Source organism: Heptranchias perlo, chromosome 19 (assembly GCF_035084215.1).
Source record: "Heptranchias perlo isolate sHepPer1 chromosome 19, sHepPer1.hap1, whole genome shotgun sequence".
Classification (NCBI taxonomy): Eukaryota; Metazoa; Chordata; class Chondrichthyes; order Hexanchiformes; family Hexanchidae; genus Heptranchias; species Heptranchias perlo.
The window spans coordinates 10,220,659-10,240,323 of NC_090343.1; the positions used below are offsets into that span (position 1 = coordinate 10,220,659).

The 19,665-nt window shown below is 42.1% G+C and overlaps 1 protein-coding gene across 2 annotated transcripts in view; it reads right to left on the reverse strand.

Moving 5' to 3' along the window:
* Positions 1-18,729, reverse strand: part of LOC137335151 (glutathione hydrolase 7) — a 38,250-nt gene extending 19,521 nt beyond the window's left edge. The window contains exons 1-6 of one of the 2 annotated variants that reach the window (XM_068000295.1): positions 18,457-18,729; positions 17,517-17,738; positions 7,428-7,654; positions 6,200-6,351; positions 5,516-5,633; positions 1,568-1,635 (exon numbers count right to left, since the gene is read on the reverse strand). In XM_068000295.1, coding sequence (XP_067856396.1) covers positions 1,568-1,635; positions 5,516-5,633; positions 6,200-6,351; positions 7,428-7,654; positions 17,517-17,688 — 737 coding nt within the window. In that variant the 5' untranslated portion in view covers positions 17,689-17,738; positions 18,457-18,729. Of the gene's footprint in view, positions 1-1,567; positions 1,636-5,515; positions 5,634-6,199; positions 6,352-7,427; positions 7,655-17,516; positions 18,010-18,456 lie in introns of those variants that run through there. The other variant, XM_068000294.1, reaches the window with a different exon arrangement.
* Positions 18,730-19,665: the final 936 nt, after the last annotated feature.

The following is a 19,665-nucleotide window of genomic DNA, read 5'->3' on the forward strand; positions in this document are numbered from 1 at the left end:
CCACCACTCATTTCGAAGATGAGGGCTGTATCTAAAACACTGGCTTCCAGTTCACTGAAAAAAAGCTCCAATGGGTGGTTTTTCAGGCAATCCAAGAACTTTGGATTCAGTCAGACACAACCAGTCAAACTTTGATGTGACCTTTTTAAGCATCAAACTAACATCAATACTGTTGGGAGTTATCTGATCTTCAATATTAGCAGCCCCATTGCATCCACATGATCTAACAACTGCCCTGATCTTCACGGATTCCATCACAGTTACGTCCGATTCTGTCCTCACCTGATGCTGATGCACACACATTTTCCAGCAGGGGTCAATGGATAGCAATCAGGGGCCAAAAATCCAGCAAGTTCCGTTTTCCTTTCTAATGCAAGACACTGAGGCCAAATGTAGCACTCCTACTGCTGCACCAGAAAAGGGATCAAATCTGGGATCCTCCTATGGCTACCTGACTAGTACCTCATCAGACAATACTACACACCAAGCTATGAGGGGGAGCTATTGTAATCATTGTTCCATGTGGCCCCAACTAGTAATTTTAATGAAGTTTGCCCTTTTCTGCTAAAAATCTGAATTAGCATCAGTTGAAACTAACAAATCTAATAAATTAATGTCAACTGAATTCAGAGTGGGATTAAATCACATGTCTGTTCAATGCTGGGTTCATCCTGTTGAGGAGTTACTTCTCCTTTCCCCTGGGACTACTCTCATTCATCCCCTTGCATATCTCCAGTGATACATTGGCAGAGGTGTGAGAGCAGGTCTCTAGCCCATGTCCAATAGACCAGGAATGATGAATGCCACAGAGAGACAGCAAAGAGGGGGAAGAGAGAAAGCCAATAAAAAAAAATAAAACTACCAGAAAAGATCAACAGGGATTCCTATTCCATAGCTGTGTTCTGATGCAGGATATACATGCAAATATCATAACCTATCTTTTCTCTTTGATGCAGATGCTAACTAATCTGCTGTTTATTCCAGAATTTTCTGTTTTTATATATTCCCTCGCTGATGATTTTGACACACAGAATAATGGTTACATTAATCTACACAACACTGACTAACGTTACAATTGATTTTTTTATTGATGAAATGCTTTCAAAAACTTGCTTAACTACCCTTCTTTTGAACTCTAATCACCCTTACTGTGCTTAAGTGAAGTGTCAATAGATAACAAACTGTTGCAGTTTCTAGTGAATACTTAGAAACTGGGTACTGCATCACTACAGTTTAACAATGCTTATTTTCTAATGATGTTTTGAATTTCAGGTCAACACCTCTAAAGAGAAAAAGGCAGGTCCTTGACGTCAGAAGTTTGAAACGATATAATTATTTTTGGAGAAAAAATAATCCTCCAGAATCCTGAAGATAGATTCTGCGATGCTATAAGATTACTGCCACAATACAACAAATCCACCAGGGTTCTACATCTTAAACTAATTAAGAGGAGTCAAATATTTTTGACACAATTTCAAACACAAATTGATGTGGGCATGAAGAAGAGATCTGTATCGATAACACTGCTAATAATGTATTAATAGACATTTTCGCGTGTATTGTTTACCTGCCGTAGAGTTGATGGGCTTGGTGCAATCCTTGCATCATACCTGGGACAGCCACCAAAAGGCCAGGCTGCATAAACAAGGAAAAAAGACATTATCTATGTGTTAACACTAATCTTTTATTCAATACTTCTCTCCAAATTATTGTTCTCTTTAAATGGAGGGCAGGGCAGGGCAGTATGATCCTCAGACATCTCCATAGGTGCTATCAACAATTCTCTCTGGCTGTTCCATCCAGAGATGAGGCTTCAGCCGTAAAGGAAAAAAAGAGGCCCTGTGGTCAATTTTACCATGGTTTCTCCAGGCAACCCTGGCCAAGAAATTGGAAATCTTGCCCTATATAAAGGGAGGAGCCCAGGTGTGAATGGCAATTAAGACTGGAATTCAAACTCAGGTCTCCCACATGGGAAGACAGTGCTTTAGGCCTGTAGCTGTCAAATAACCCTGCACTGCTCATCTTATGTGATTCACCAAGTGTTTGGACATACAGTAAAATCTGTTGTATAAATGTCACTCCTCTGTTTCTGAAGAATAGAGGGTCACTTCCACACCTGTGTACCTTGCAACAGGAAGAGGGAAAAGTAACGAGCTGTCTCATTGCAAGAGGCTTGCACTGGTACAAAATGCTGTAACACAAGATAATCTGCACTGTGGGAATATCTGTACATTTGGAGGCTTTTTCCAGTATTACTGTAAAGGCATTAAAAATAATAACAATAGCTGGGTAAAAGAAAATAGTGACACTATGGCGATGGACTGCGGCCTAAGTGAATATAGTTCACGTAGAAATAACCTGTTTGAGGGAACTCAAGCATCTAACATTTCCTTGCATGCTATTTTTCCTCCACTTCTATAGGCCTTCCCATATCATGCATCATCCACAACTCAAAAGGGTTAGCGGATTGCTTGTCTCCAGACCTAGTCGCAGATATGGAAACAATCAATATCATTCTGGAGCCTGATAATCAGAGGTAAATGAGAGTGGCTATGGAGATAGAAAAGAAACTTATGGGGAAGTATTAGGAAGAAAAATATTGATAAGTGAAGCAGACATTAAACTGAGAATTCCTCAACCACTGCTGAAGAGTCTAAACTTGAGTGCAAGGAGTTGGGTCTGTGCCCATTCATCCACATGGTGCTGAAGCCAGGTGCTATTGCACAGGGAGAAAGGGAAAACACACTGGGAAACATCAGCCAGGATTCCTGCTCTTGATCAATGTTCAGTAACTTCTGCTCGAAACGGGTTTGTGTGTGAACACTGGGCGAGGGTAGGATTTGGGCTTGGTTGTGATGTTGAATAGCCCGCTGACGCTACCAAGGATCACATGAGCAATAGCCACTTGGATGAGATACTGCAGGGCACCCAGCATCCTTAGAACTGAGTACAAGCCTTTGGGTTGGGGGGGGGTGGGGGGTAGAAAATTATCACAAAATTAAAAGAAGTGCCATTGGCAGGTGGTTGGTAGCAAGCCACCTGCCTAAACTCTTTATGGGGGTGGGGAACGGTGCATGGCCTTAGAACTAAAGGAAATGAATAGCAAACAAGTGACAAAGAAAGAAGAGATTATTTTTGCAAGATATTATCTAAAAGATTATTTTTACCCTCTTTGCCATTTGGATATTGTTCTAAGGACACCTTCACACTAAAGTTGAATAAGGAATGGCCATTCTTCATGAGCAAGCTTGGACACTGAATCACAGCAGGTTACTTGACCTGCATGGGATGGGGTGAAGGGCATTAGTGTTGAGCCTAATTTGGTCCTCATCCGGCATGTACAAACAGCACAACAAAGACATGTACACACATGTGCACATACCATCAATGGGCACTGCATAATGATAATGATCAGTAGCAGAAGCCTTGACTCATTTTATTTTTCTCTCCCTTCCTCAGTGGTGCTGAGGCCAATGTAGTGGCTCCACCACTTACCTGGATGAGATCTGCTAACTCATTATAGACTAGGTCTCAAACATGAGGCCTTCCTGCTCTTTATGACTCAGTGTCACAACTATGCTACATTTACCTACTGAGCTATCGGAGAGCTCAAGTAGGCATTGTTGAAAATCGCATTGCGGGCTGCAGCAGCAACTTTTTTCACTCAAAGGGTGGTGAGTGTCTGGAACGAGCTGCCAGAGGCAGTAGTAGAGGCGGGTACAATTTTGTCTTTTAAAAAGCATTTGGACAGTTACATGGGTAAGATGGGTATAGAGGGATATGGGCCAATTGCAGGCAATTGGGACTAGCTTAGTGGTATAAACTGGGCGACATGGACATGTTGGGCCGAAGGGCCTGTTTCCATGTTGTAAACTTCTATGATTCTATTCTAACTATAGATAGAAAGAGTCATACAAGTGTCAGCTGTGGCTCAGTGGGTAGCACTCTTGTCTTAGAGTCAGAAGGTTCGGGGTTCAAGTCCCACTCCAGGGACTCAAGCACAAAATCCAGGCTAACACTCTCGTGCAATACTGAGGGAGAGCTGCACTGTCGACAGTGCTGTCTTTCGGATGAGACGTTAAAACCAAGGCCCTGTCTGCCCTCTCAGGTGGACGTAAAAGATCCCATGGCTCTATTTCAAAGAAGAGCAGGGGAATTCTCCCCGGTGCCCTGACCAATATTTATCCCTCAACCAACACCACTAAAAACAGATTATCTGGTCATTATCAACTGTTTGTGGAACCTTGCTGTGTGCAAATTGGCTGCCACGTTTCCTACATTACAACAGTGGCTACACTGCAAAAAAGTACGTAATTAGCTGTAAAGCGTTTTGGGATGCCCTGAGGTCGTGAAAGGCGCTATAGAAATACAAGTCTGTCTTTCTTTACAAGATATCCTTGGGTGCAACGTACACATTGAAATGACCATAATAGAGAACTGTATTTTATAATTCTGCTGGGTTAAAGCACCTCAACAATTCAGAAATTAAATCTTGGAATCAATAACTCTGTGATCATGCAAGATCACAAGATAATTACAGATGAGGAAAGCCATTCGACCAATCTCAGGTCATCCATCCAGAAAAACCTTAAAGTGCCCCACTGCAGAGTCCAATTGTATCTTAAACAATTCGAGGACTTCAATCTCCACTACGCTATCCTGGAGTGTATCATGAAAATCATGAAGGGTTTTGATAGAGTAAATAAAGAGAAACCGTTTCAAGTGGCAGAACAGTCGGTAACGAGAGGACACAGATTTAAGGTAATCGGCAAAAGATACAGAGGTGAGATGAGGAGAATTTTTTTTTTAAACGCAGCGAGTTGTTATGTTCTAGAATGCACTGCCTGAAAGGATGGTGGAAACAGATTCAATAACAACTTTCAAAAGGGGATTGGATAAATACTTGAAGGGGGAAATTTGCAGGGCTATAGGGAAAGGGCAGGGGAGTGGGACTAATTGGATAGCTCTTTCAAAGAGACGGCACAGGCACGATGGGCTGAATGGCCTCCTTCTGTGCTAAATCATTCTATGATTCAATGTATTGATGGCTCTTTGTATGAAGAACATTGTAATATCAGTCCTAATTGAAGATGGAAATTTCAAACAAAATAGTCGTTCAATTTTTTAAAAATCCCACTAAACTGGAACTCGTATGAATTTCATAATGACTGCCATGACAAGAAATAAAGTGAAGGCTTTAAATTCCTTTAAAAGTTTGCCTCATTACCTGACAAACTACTTCTGCCTGATAATCCAGAATATGAAAAACCCGAAGTTTAGGAGTGGCAGCCACAGTATAATACATTTTGGAACAGTGTTCTCTAACCCCTAAGGACCCAATGGTTACGCGATACTGTCCTTTAACCCAAAACCAATATGCCATAGCACACTGTCTTTTAACAAAGGGCTGATGCGCCATAGAACATTATCCTTAAACCCCAAGACTGAAGTACTATGGAACTCTGTTGCTCCTTGAATAAAGGAACACAAACAAGAGGCAGGGGACTGCACAAACCTTGTCCTCCCAGCTGTGTGTGAACATCTGCTCCTCAACCTCCGCTGGAGCTGTCTCTCTAAAGTCAAAGATGAAGCTTTCATTCTTCCTGATATCATGAACTAACATTACTCCACCCCTGGAAGAAAGGACATCAATAATGAGAAAGGACATCATTCCTGAAAATTTACTTCATTATTGGCAAAGGATGAACCTTTTAAAAATATATATATTTTTAATTTTTGGGGCTGAATTTTTGTGCCATCGGGGTGACAGATATCAATGGTGCAGAATGGAAGATTTTCATACTCGTTACTAAGAGTGTCAACACCAAACATTTCTTTGTCAGTGCACCACAGGTTTGATGAAGAGTAATGTTCACGTCTATTCTGTCCCAACATCATTCCTTTACCCAACCTCAGAAGAACGCCCCTAGTGCACTGGTGCGACACTTAAATTTACCACACCAGACATCTCCGTGCTGTCACGGAGAGAGATTGGCAACTTAGTACCAGTTTATGTTGAATTATGAGCTGTTTTGGGCCCATTAGAAAGTGGGCTGAGATTCATTTCACTCTAAACTTTTACAGCTGGATGTTAAGGGAAAGCGGCATATGGACATATGACCCTTCATGAAACAGTAACAATTTTGTGGATAAACATGAGTATTTTTATTAATGATTTGTTAATACCTACAACACCTACCCTCCAATTCCAGAGCTGTGGGGATGGATTATTCCTAAGCATAATGCAGACACAATAGCTGCATCCACCGAAGAGCCATCACGATTCAATATTTCGGTACCAACTGCAGAACAATGGGCCACATCTGTAACCACTGCGCCTTGGTGAAAGATCTACACAGAACAAGAGAGCAATGTAGAGTCACAGATGCAAAACTTCCTTTGGTTATGATTGTTACTCATCGAGTTTCTGCAATATTCCCATATCTGCAGGATTCCCAATGGGAATAGAGATTATGGGGCAAAGAATCCTGAAATCACCTGATCTATGGGATTTTCAGAACCCAGTAAAAATATCAAAGTTTTGTTCCGGGGCATGGCCCCTCTTTATCTCCTGGGAACTGTAGGCTCAGGAAATTTTTCCCTTCCTTATTACTGCAATAGGTGCCAGCAGTTGAGCTCCACACTAGACCTGTTCCTTCATTCGTTGTAAACTAACTTAAGCTCCCTTGTGCCAAAGTAAGTGTGTAAGTACGTAAAGAAAGAACGAACGAACTTTGAGATATATAGGCATCTGGGTAAATCCTACCTCACATACCATCAAATATACTTTACTTAGGAATGGGAGCGATTCGTACTTAGCAAAAGAGAACAGGTCGGAGGGAATGAACTGAGAAACAGTGGAGGCTTATATTCCAGGAAGTGTAAAGGGGTAGGACCACATAAAATTTCTGAGTGTCAGCTGTGGCTCAGTGGTAGCACTCTTGCCTCCAAGTCAGAAGGTTGTGGGTTCCAGTCCTACTCCAGAGACTTGAGCACATAATCCAGGCTGACACTTCAGTATAGTACTAAAGGAGTGCTGCGCTGTTGGAGGTGCCGTCATTCAGTTTAGACATTAAACTATGGCCCCATCTGCCCTGTCAAGTGGACGTAAAAAATTATGGTGCTATTTTAAAGAAGAGCAGGGGAGTTGTCCCCAGTGTCCTGGCCAACATTTATCCCTCAACCAACATCACTATCATATTGCTGTTTGTGGGACCTTGCTGTGTGCACATTGGCTGCCGTGTTTCCTACATTACAACAGTGACTACACTTCAAAAGTACTTAAATTAGCTGTAAAGCATTTCGAGACATCCTGAGGTCATAAAAGGCGCTGTATCATTGCCAAGTCTTTCTTTTAGGAATTGGGGGGGTGGGGGAGGTAAAATGAGTGAACCATTTCTTTTTGTAGTTACGGGTAGAACAGTTACCTGTGGGTCTCCAAAGTATATCTGCATAATCAAGGCCACGGTGACTCCAGTCGCAAACGTCAAGCAGGCAGTGATGATAACAGTCAAACCATCCTGCCGACAGGTGCAGTCACCAGAAAAAGGATCCTTATTGGTCACACGCAATGGAGACATCTCCTGACTGCCCATCTCAGAGGAGGAAGAGGGCAGGCGTTGAAGGCGAGCTGATTTCAGGAACAGGTCAGGATCTACGTTGGAGGGGGGGGGGGGGGGAGAAAAAGATGAAAAGATTTAGTTTGTTTTGTTTCATTTGGTGATTACTGAATTTCTAAAACAGCGCAGGACATGGGAGTGGCATGTGCGAGGGAGGAATCATAGGACTCCAATCAATGTTATCATTGCTCCACTCAGAATTCTAAACTATTCATTAAATGCTATTGGTCCTATCTGAAGTACCTTTGCCTCACCTCCCTACCCCGCTCCTCTATTTCCAAGTTTCCAGCTTTGCTCTTGGCTCAAAGCAGATGAATTGTTTGAAAGTTGTAGTGTTGCAACCAAACAAGCATTGTTTCGTACTTCAATGTTGTTACATGATTCTTATGAAATGTAGCAATATGGGAAGCTAGGAAAGAAAGCAACACTGATTTTAAGGAAGTTAATTTAGTGAAGTAATGAAACTGAGAGGAGGAAGTAAAGCTAAAGTTATTAAAATTAAATATTTTATAATTCATTCTTCAAGAAGACTCATATTATACCGTGCAAATAGCCTCACATAACAAGTTGATGAAATACACCAACATCCGTATATTAAAGAGATTTTTTTTTTACAACTCTCATTTATATAGCACCTTCACCATCGAAAGCATCCCAAGGTACTGCAGAGAAGCAGATGTCAAGCAGTGAATCTCCATTTCTCTTTTTCACACACGGAAAGCGAAAGCTTTAAATAACAATCACTGCACTTCAAAGTAATTTGTTATGTGAAGCGATAAGTTGCTTTGTAAATAGTACTGTTACTAATACTTGCTAGCAGTTTTAATCAGGCATCAAAATAACTGTGGGAGTGGTGGCAATTCATGAGCAATCACCATTCTCCAGCCAGGTGGACATGAAGGAGACACAGGAACATAGGAGAAGGAGTAGGCCATTTAGCCCCTCAAGCCTGTTCCGCCATTCAACAAGATCATGGCTGATCTGTGACCTAACTCCATATACCTGCCTTAACCAAAGGTATCAAGGGATATGGGGCTAACAAAAATCTATCAATCTCAGATTTAAAACAATTGGGCTAGCATCAACTGCCTTTTGCGGAGGAGAGTTCCAAACTTCTACCACCCTTTGCGTGTAGAAGTATTTCCTAACTTCACTCCTGAAAGTCCTGGCTCTAATTTTTAGGCTATGCCGCCTAGTCCTAGACTCCCCAACCAACGGAAATAGTTTCTCCCTATCTACCCTATCAGTTCCCCTTAATATCTTGAAAACTTCGATCAAATCACCCCTTAACCTTCCAAATTTCAGGGAATACAACCCTAGTTTGTATAATCTCTCCTCGTAATTTAACCCTTGGAGTCCAGGTATCATTCTAATAAATCTACACTGCACTCCCTCCAAGGTCAATATATTCTTCCTAAGGTGCAGTGCCCAGACGTGAACACAGAGACTGTTAGCTAAGATAGAAGCCCATGGAATCGAGGGAAAAGTACAGACTTGTTTAGGAAGTTGGCTGAGCGAAAGGCGACAGAGAGTAGGGATAATGGGAAGGTACTCACATTGGCAGGATGTGACTAATGGAGTCCCGCAGGGATCTGTCTTGGGGCGTCAATTATTCACAATATTTATTAACGACTTAGATGGAGGCATAGAAAGTCTCATATCTAAGTTTGCCGATGACACAAAGATTGGTGGCATTGTAAGCAGTGTAGATGAAAACATAAAATTACAAAGCGATATTGATAGATTAGGTGAATGGGCAAAACTGTGGCAAATGGAATTCAATGTAGACAAATGTGAGGTCATCCACTTTGGATCAAAAAAGGATAGAACAGGATACTTTTGAAATGGTAAAAAGTTAAAAACAGTGGATGTCCAAAGGGACTTAGGGGTTCAGGTACATAGATCATTGAAGTGTCATGAACAGGTGCAGAAAATAATCAAGAAGGCTAATGGAATGTTGGCCTTTATATCTAGAGGACTGGAGTACAAGGGGGCAGAAGTTATGCTGCAGCTATACAAAACCCTGGTTAGACCGCACTTGGAGTACTGTGAGCAGTTCTGGGCACCGCACCTTCGGAAGGACATATTGGCCTTGGAGAGAGTGCAGCGTAGGTTTATTAGAATGATATCCGGACCTCAAGGGTTAAGTTATGAGGAGAGATTACACAAATTGGGGTTGTATTCTCGAGTTTCAAAGGTTATGGGGTGATCTGATCGAAGTGTATAAGATATTAAGGGGAACGGATAGGGTGGATAGAGAGAAACTATTTCCGCTGGTTGGGGATTCTACGAGTAGGGGGCACAGTCTAAAAATTAGAGCCAGACCTTTCAGGAGCGAGATTAGAAAACATTTCTACACACAAAGGGTTGTAGAAGTTTGGAACTCTCTTCCGCAAACGGCAATTGATACTAGCTCAATTGCTAAATTTAAATCTGAGAGATAGCTTTTTGGCAACCAAAGGTATTAAGGGATATGGGCCAAAGGCAGGTATATGGAGTTAGATCACAGATCAGCCATGATCTTATCAAATGGCGGAGCAGGCACGAGGGGCTGAATGGCCTACTCCTGTTCCTATGTTTCCTACTCCAGGTGTGGTCTAACCAGGGCTTTGTTTAGCTGTAGCATAACTGCTACCCCTTTGTCATCTCGTCCTCTAAATATAAAGGCCAGAAGAACAGGGGAGTTCCCCTGGAGTTCAGGGCAACAATTATTCCTCAAACAACACCAACAAACAGATTAACTGGTCATTTATCTCATTGCTCTTTGTGGGACCTAGCTGTGCACAAAATGGATGCCACACGTGCCTCCATAACAATAATGACTACAACACGAAAGTAATTAATTGGTTGTGAAGTGCATTGGGACAACCTGAGGATGTGAAAGGTGCTATATAAATGCAAGTTCTTTCTTTTCTCTCTATAACTGCAAATGCACAAGATCAGTAGGGGGTAGTTCTGACATAAGGTAATCGACCTGAAACGTTAACCCTATGTCCCTCTCTCTTTGGATGCTGTCTGACCTGCTTAGTGTTGCCAGCATTTTCTGTTTTTAATTCAAATTTCCAGCATCTGCAGGATTTTGCTATTTTCTTCAGTTTTAATCTATTGTTTTCCCCCAGCCCATTTTGTTTTCTTCAGTCCTAAAAATGGCCCTACCCATCTTCCATTTTAGTTAAAGTGTTGAGCCAAAATGCTAACTCATCCTTTCTCTTTCAGATGCTGCCAAACTTGTTGCTTTTCCAATATTTTCCGTTTATATTTCAGATTTCGAAATATTGTAGTTGTTTTCTTTCATTTCAAAATAAGTACAACGCCTCCACATTCGATTAGAAATTCACTGCGAATTACGTCCTACAGTGGTGGGAGCAGCATGGGCTTCAGCTCTCTAGGTTAGCCTGCAAGACTCAACATGGCCATCACTCCATTGATGACGATCGAGAGTACAAACAGCTGCACAAATGTGGCACAGCTGACACTAAACTGTAGTAGAAATGCCTGGTAGGCTCGGCAGATCATTAAAAAATTCTGATGGAAGGTTCCTGCCTAAAACATTGACGTGCCTTTTCTCTTTCAGATGCCAAATGACCTGTTTTACCTTTCCAGCATTTTCTATCTTTTTTTTCCAGATTTACAGCATCCACAGTTTTTCTTTCTTAGGTTACAAAAACTGTAAAGAGACATTTGAGTCTGAGAAAATACGCAGAAGCACCTGTAGGCTTGTGGGTGATGCCTTCTATTGTTGTACGAATCCAAAAGGAACACACTCTTCTCTGATAGGCATGCAGTTATGACCAAGGTACGATATCGTTCAGGAAATCAGCAACCAAGCACCTCGCTCTGCTCACTAGCCACAAGAAAAACAACTTTCATCACATGAATATAAAAGTCAAAGCTCTATTTAGCTGTGGCATTGTCTCAGAAACATCATGTGAACCGTTGCTGCCTTTTCTGTTTCGTTTCTTCCATGTACTGTGCTTCAGCCACACTCCTGCAGCCACTGTTGACTTCACACCCATGAAATCTGCAGATTTTTTTAAAACCCGATTTCTTGTTAATGCCAGTATTAACATCGGGATCCCCGACGCAGGTCGCTGGATTTATTTCAATGAGGCACAAGGACGAATTTAGGATGACCTCTCTCTTCTGACGTGCGAGTCCAGCACACCGTTATCGAGTGCTATGGAATTTAGGCCCCAAAAACACTGGAATCAGTTTTTTTTTTAATTGGATGCTGCAAGGGAAGGACTTTAAAGTCTTTCTGGATGGATGAGCAAAGATGGGCCAAGTGCCCTTCCTCATCTGTGATCATCTTGTGATCTTGAAGTACAGTGATCACATTAGCCAGTTCCACCCAAATGTAAAACTTTTACTTTAAGCAAATTCCTGCAACATCCTGACAATATGCAAATCATTCCCAAATTCCAGTGTCTTGATTCTGGGCCCCCAGATTTACTTTCGGATGAGACGTTAAACCGAGACCCTGTCTGCCCTCTCAGGTGGATGTAAAAGATCCCATGGCACTATGTCGAAGAAGAGCAGGGGAGTTCTCCCCGTGTCCTGGCCAATATTTATCCCTCAACCAACATCACTAAAAACAGATTATCTGGTCATTATCACATTGCTGTTTGTGGGACCTTGTTGTGTGCAAATTGGCTGCCGCATATCCTACATTTCAACAGTAATTACACTTCAAAAGTACTTCATTGGCTATAAAGCGCTTTGGGGTGTCCTGAGGTCATGAAAGGCACTATATAAATGCAAGTTCTTTGTTTTCTTTATCTGATAAAAGTACTCCATCTGATTGCTAGATTTTTGGTTGAGCGTAGGAGTGAAAAAAAACCCTTTCTGGCAAAACTGCAGGAAAATACGTTGCAGCATATTAGTACATCATTCAGTAATATCAGAGAGACCACAGGTAATCAACATTCCTGTTAAAGGGATGGTTTTCAGTGGCAGAAGGGTCAGTAATCAGAGGACACAGATATAAGGTGATCGGCGAAAGAGCCAGTGGCAACATGAGGGAACATTTTTTAATGCAGTGAGTTGTAATGATCTGACATGCACTGCCTAAATGGGTGGTGGAAGCAGATTCAATAGTCACTTTCAAAAGAGAATTGAATAAATATTTGAAGGGAAAAAAATTACAGCGCTATGGGGAAAGAGCAGGGGAATGGGACTAATTGGATAGCTCTTTCAAAGAGCACAATGAGCCGACTGGCCTCCTCCTGAGGTGTATCTACTATGAAACTATGAAAATCATCAGAAACAAAAGTCCACACCTAAAATATTAAGTTGTCTGTTCTCTCCACGGATGTTGCCTGTCCTGCTGAATGTTTACAGAATTTTCAGATTTCGTTTCCGATTTCCAGCATCCACAATTATCTTGATACTTGCGCCTGAATTTCTCCTAGGAAAATGTCTAATCCATTCCCTTATAATCAGCATGAAGCTGAATCAAAAGGCCTGCTGAGGTAGAGAGACTGCATGTTAACCATCCAAAGCTTATTAACCAGGAGTAACTGCAGAACTTGCTATTCAGGATTAGCAGGAACTGGATGAAACCTATCATTTAGGCAGAGTGTGGAGGAGCCCATGAACTAGAGTAAAGCACAAGTCAGCCTGGACAGACCCAGTGGTTCTGTAATTTTTTTTATGCTCATTAATGGGATATGGGCATTGCTGGCAAGACCAGCATTTATTGCCCATCCCTAATTGCCCTTGAGAAGGTGGTGGAGAGCTGCCTTCTTGAAACGCTGTTATCCGTGTGGTGAAGGTTACTCCCACAATGCTGTTAGGTAGGGAGTTCCAGGATTTTGAGCCAGCGATGAAGGAACGGCGATATATTTCCAAGTCAGGATGGTGTTTGTCTTGGAGGGTAACGTGCAGGTGGTGGTGTTCCCATGCGCCTGCTGCCCTTGTCCTTCTAGGTGGTAGAGGTCACGGGTTTGGGAGGTGCTGTCAAAGAAGCCTTGGCGAGTTGCTGCAGTGCATCTTGTAGATGGTACACACTATTACACAATATTACAGCAATAACACAATCCATAGGAGGGAGGTCATATTACAACTATTGCAATGTTTGAGAGAGACTCCACATATTTATTTTTACTACAAGTGCTCATTTCTTTATAAAAAAACATTTCCTTTGACACCATGAGCAATGCCACAGGAGGTGTGATAGTATAAATAAAGAAATTATGTCTGCTCCTCTACCATTCCAAGTCTATCCGTTTGCTGAAATCTGATGGTTTGTGATAACAATGAACAGATCATCAGTCAGGGTCACCAGGCACAAATCTCCAATTTTGGCCTCGCTCCCAAAAGACCTGGGCTCAGACCCAGGTACATAAAAGGTAAGTATAAGGCAATGGTGGCTTTGCTTGACTCCTCAACCTGCCCCGGCCTCCATCCTTCCCAGTGTAACTGTACGGGTCCCACCCTCCCTATCAGTGCTCATTCCACTCCAGGCTAGAGCCTCTCCACTGTTTCTCAAACTCAGCCTTTCGGCTCTCTGCCAAACCTAGCCACACCCCCAGCACCTAAACTCCAAGCTCCCACGTTCCTCCTAGCCTGTGGTTACCTCAGGCCCTAGCTTCCCAGCTACTTCCAGCCTGAGTCCCCATTTCGTGTCATGGTGCTGCAGCTCTTGGACAGGCCTACATCTATCAGAGTTGCAGTTACAGATCCAGCGCAACAGCAGGGGGAAGACTGTTGAGCCTTGAGTAGAAGTGTATCCCCATTCATTTCTTGTGTGTGTAAGGACAGACAAAACCAATTCTACAGCTAACAGCAGGTCAGAGCCTTTTGTCTGGCTCCAAGTGTTCCTGGAAGGTGAATGGAAAAGGAGAACACAAGAGAGTGAGAGGAAGTGTGTGAAAATATAACAGAGAGGGAAACATGCAGGAAAAAAAGGAAAAGCATGTGAGGCATAAACAGAGAGTGGGAGACATACAGAAGGATATACAGGAAGGGAGAAGGAGAAACCAAAGAAAAAGAGAGATAAGGAATGAGAAAGGAGTGGAGGCACAGTCATGTATTGAGGATCAACCCAAGATTAGTATTTAGGCCTCTCTCAGATGGCTGATTTTATACACACCCATTTTCTTGCTTTCTCCCTATATCCCTAATTGGTTGATAAAAACTAATATCTTTCAATGTAATGAACAGTTATCCCAACATAATTAACTCAATATTGCTATGATTTTTAACAGGCTGTGATTTATCTGAATGGTGGCTAGGCTCAAAATCTGGCAACAGCATAATGGTCACAAACACACCGATCGCAAATATGCAATTAACAGGATGAATGCAACTTAGTGTTGATGCACATAAATGTACTGCAGCTCTGAAATAAAACACAGAAATGCTGGAACTGCACTGAAAGACAGGTAAGCATTTTTGCTGGACTCTTCATCAGAACTGGCATCTTGTCAGGTGGAGAAGCTTCTTCATAGGATCAACCAAGACAAAGTAAAGAGAGAAGAACAGACAGGAGAGTTCAATGGTGCTAACTACTTTCACAAAAGATCCTTTTACCCAAACATAAGTGCAGTTGCTGAGAGATGTGCAATTCTCCCTCCCTCGGCTACACTCCATACTGCAGACAACCTGATGTTCAGGGAACCAATGTAGATCCATGAAAACTATGAATGTGCTATTTGGGTTAAGTTAAGTTACAGAACCCCCGAATGTGCTATTCGGGGGTTCTGTAGGTGACACCTCTCTGTCTGAACACGGTGATTGCCTTGGCGACGGGCAGTTGCAGGGGCAGTCTGTAAACACCATGTATTGTTCTGTGATGTATAAATGCGTAGGCTTCAAGGAGCTCCTGAACATTTACCTGAGGAAGGAGGAAACCTCCGAAAGCTTGTAGATTTCAAATAAAAATCGTTCGACTATAACTTGGTGTTGTAAAATTGTTTACAAATGGGTTAAGTTTGCCAGTTTCAACAAAGTAAATGTAAGGGAGTCTTTATGCATACTGGCACTCTGGGGGGGGCAGCACTATTGAGACCAGCACCTGGCATGGGATATGAAATGGAAAAGGGACATGGGGGGGGGGGGGGGGTGCAGAAAGAGGGTCACTCTCCTTAAACTGAATCAAAATCCATCAGTTCCTTATATTTAGTGTCTGAGGTGGAATTGGAGGGAGATCAGATGAAACAGTTAGTGGTAGAAAACAATTGTTTGGCGTTGTTCCTATCCTCCAGAATAACCTTGTAGTAGTATGCAGATTTGGCCATGAAGAGAGAGCAATGATACTTGCAAAAGGAGTCAGGATTTCAAGCAATGAGGAGTTTTGATAGAGTAAATAAGGAAAAACTGTTTCCACTGGTAGGTAAGTTGGTAACCAGAGGTCACAGATTTAAGGTAATTGGCAAAGGAGGGGAAATGGAGAATTTTAAATTTTCTTTTTTAGAAACAGAGTTATTATGATCTGGAATGCATGGCCACAAACTCCGTTCGCTAGCCATCATCTCTAATCCACTCCCTGGCCACTGACTGAGGTTGAACCATACCATTCGGAACCTTGGTGTCCTATTTCACCCCGAGATGAGTTTCCAACCCCATATATACTCAATCACCAAGACCGCCTACTTCCACCTCCGTAACGTCACCCATCTCCGCACCTGCCTCAGCTCATCTAATCTACTGCTGAAATCCTCATCCATGCCTTTGTTGCCTCTAGACTTGACTATTCCAATGCTCTCCTGACTGGCCTCACATCTTCCACCCTCCATAAACTTGAGCTCATCTAAAACCCTGTTGCCTGTATCCTAACTTGCACCAATTCCTGTTCACCCATCACCCCTGTGCTCGCTGACCTACATTGGCTCCTGGTCCGGCAATGCCTCGATTTTAAAATTCTCCCCCATAGTTTTCAAATCCCTCCATGCCCTCGGCCCTCCCTATCTCTCTAACCTTCTCCACCCTACAACCCTCCGAAATCTCTGCGCTCCTCCAATTCTTGCCTCTTGCGCATCCCCGAATTTAACTCCACCATTGCCACTAGGCCCTAATGTCTCGAATCCCCTCCCTAAATCTCTCCGCCTCTCTCTCCTCCTTTAAGACGCTCCTTAAAACCTACCTCTTTGGTCACCTGTCCTAATATCTCCTTATGTGGCTTGGTGTCACATTTTGTTTGATAATCGCTCCTGCGAAACACCATGTGACGTTTTACATTAAAAGGCGCTATATAAATGCAAGTTGTTGTGGTGGAAGCAGATTCAATAGTAACTTTCAAAAGGGAATATGTACTTGAAAAGGAAAAAATTGCAGGGCAGTGGGGAAAGAACAGAGTGGGACTAATTGTTTTCCTTTCAAAAAGAACAGGTATTATGGGCCAAACAGATTCTATGAAGGCATCGAAAGAGATAGCCAATGGATTTGATAGGCCCTTCCTGTTGCTGATCCACCTGCTGTGTTTCAAACATTGGATATTATTATTTCAGTACGTCTATATTTCTATTCGATCCCATAACAGCAATCTTATTTCCTTGTTACAGTTTTAAAATAAAACTACCCAGTTTAATTAAACCAACAAATCAGTGCTGGATATACAATATACAAGGCCGGCCAATGACTTCAGGGGTCAATTTCGCAGCTCTGGAGAAGGCGGTGTTAAAACAAATACGCATGAATTTCCCCGTCGATTGTAATGTCTTCCACCACACTATAATCTTACATTTTAAAATCTGATATCCGCATTATCTCCACCCCCCACACCTGATCAAACAAATAAAAACTCCAAGGTATTAGAAAAAAACTGGTCTCTAAATAAATAAATGTTATATATATGTATAATATGTGTATACACACACACACAAACAGGTATAAATAACAGCAATTAAAATGTATTTATTTTAAATAACTCGTTGTGGTCACAGTATTATGACCAACCTGTAGAGTCCGGATCGCAGAGAGACGAATCATCCTCCTTGCGGCATCGCAGGACGTTGTCGGTGGAGCCGGCATCGTCTTCAGGCAGCCGCGGAAAGCTGGTGATGCTCATGTAATCTACCGGCGAGTAGGCCCCGAGGTTCGTCTCCTGACGGGCGTCTTCTTCTGCCATTGTATGTGTTTCTCCCTTTATTTTTTTTTCTCCCCCCTCTCTCTACTTCCCTATAAAAAGAGAGGTGACGTTAAAACAAAAATAGACGGCACGATATCCTGAGTCACCTAACTCACTCGCGTCCCGCAGTGATACTGTTGCCTTTTTCTTTCTCTCCGTTTGTTTGTAATGTTGCCTTTTTTTGGTGACTCTTCCTCCCTCCCTCCCTCCCTCGCGCACCGCGCCAGCAGGCTGAAATGCCAAAGTAAAGGTATTTTCCTCCTAAATATCCAAGAGAGAGAGGGAAAAAAAAGGAAAGGTGGGGGGATAGAGAGGTTGGAATACAAGTGGCTCAAACAAAAAGCGTATGGATCAGGTGACAACCTCAGTCTCACGCACACAAAAAAATCTGTGCACATATATATATTTATATAGAATGTGTGCATATAAGCTATATAGTTATATAAAGTGTGTCTGGGTATATATATAATTTTAAAGTACTATAACTGATTATCAAAATTCCCTATTTTAACAAAACTTTTAATGTATATTTATACATAAAATTATTGTATTATATAGTATGTATGTGCGTATATATATACACTAATGTTATGTATATAAGTTAACTGATTTTTGTTTCTTAAGAGTAAGAATTGTGTAGCGATGACATTTTTAAAATGTGACAGTACAAGGGAGGGGAGAGTCATTCGTACGATACTGCACTGCAGAGGACGAAGGCAGAATCGAGACAAATAAATCGACAAGATACAGGTCATTCTTTTTACCCACCATTACGTGTTAGCCGGATTTTTAAAAAAAATAAAAGCAGCATTGTGCTGCTGATGTGGTGAAAATGTCTGTCTTTTCTAGAACGGCTTTTTTTGTTTCCCATCTTCCCGTGCTATTTAACATTCTCCCTGCATTAGCAAACCGTCGGCGGCAGCAGCACAGACAAACAAGGAAGCGTTGTAGAGTTCTTCCAACTCAATCAGGAAATAGATATCGGGCCACAAGAAGGTTGTGTGTACATTTCTGCACGCACGCTTCGATGTTTATGACGCATAAAATGTTCAAAACTGGCAGAATCAAAAACTGATTGGGGCCAGTTGCAAGCATATTCCTTCCAGTTGTAATCAGACGCAAATAAATGCCCTTGGTTGTACAGTATAGTATTTCTTTTGGGAGCTGAAAGTAATATAACTGCTTATCAAAATTCCCTATTTTAACAGAAAACTTTTTTTAAAATGTTAAGATGTTAATTAAACTTTAAAAAGAATAAAGCATTGGGTCCCAAGTGAATAGCTTTAAGCACACCCCTCCCCCTGAATGGAGAACATTAGTGGGATGGATGGCCTATCCAAACTAAAATTGCATGCCTGCCTCAGCTCATCTGCTGCTGAAACCCTCATCCAAGCCTATGTTAGCTCGAGAATCGACCATTCCAATGATCTCCTGGCCAGCCTCACACTTTGCACCTTCCATAAACTTGAGCTCATCCATAACTCTGCTGCCCTTATCCTAACTTGCACCAAGTTCCGTTCTCCCATCAACCCTGTGTTCCTGACCTACATTGGCTCCTGGTCCGGCAATGTCACGATTTTATAATTCTCATCCTTGTTTTCAAATCCCTCCATGGCCTCGCCCCTCCCTATTTCTGTAACCTTCTCCAGCCCTTCAACCCTCCGAAATCTCTGCGCTCCTCCAATTCTGGCCTCTTGCGCGTCCCTGATTTTCTTCGTTCCACCATTATTGGCTGTACCTTCAGCTGCTTCGGCCCTAATTCCCTCCCTAAACCTCTCCTCCTTTAACATGATCCTTAAAACCTACTTCTTTGACCAAGCTTTTGGTCACCTGTCCTAATATCTCCTTATATGGCTCAGTATCAAATTTTGTTTGATTATGCTCCTGTGAAGTGCTTTGGGACGTTTTATTAAGTTAAAGGCACTATATAAATGCAAGTTGTTGTTGTTGAAAATAAATTATTAAACTATAATATTA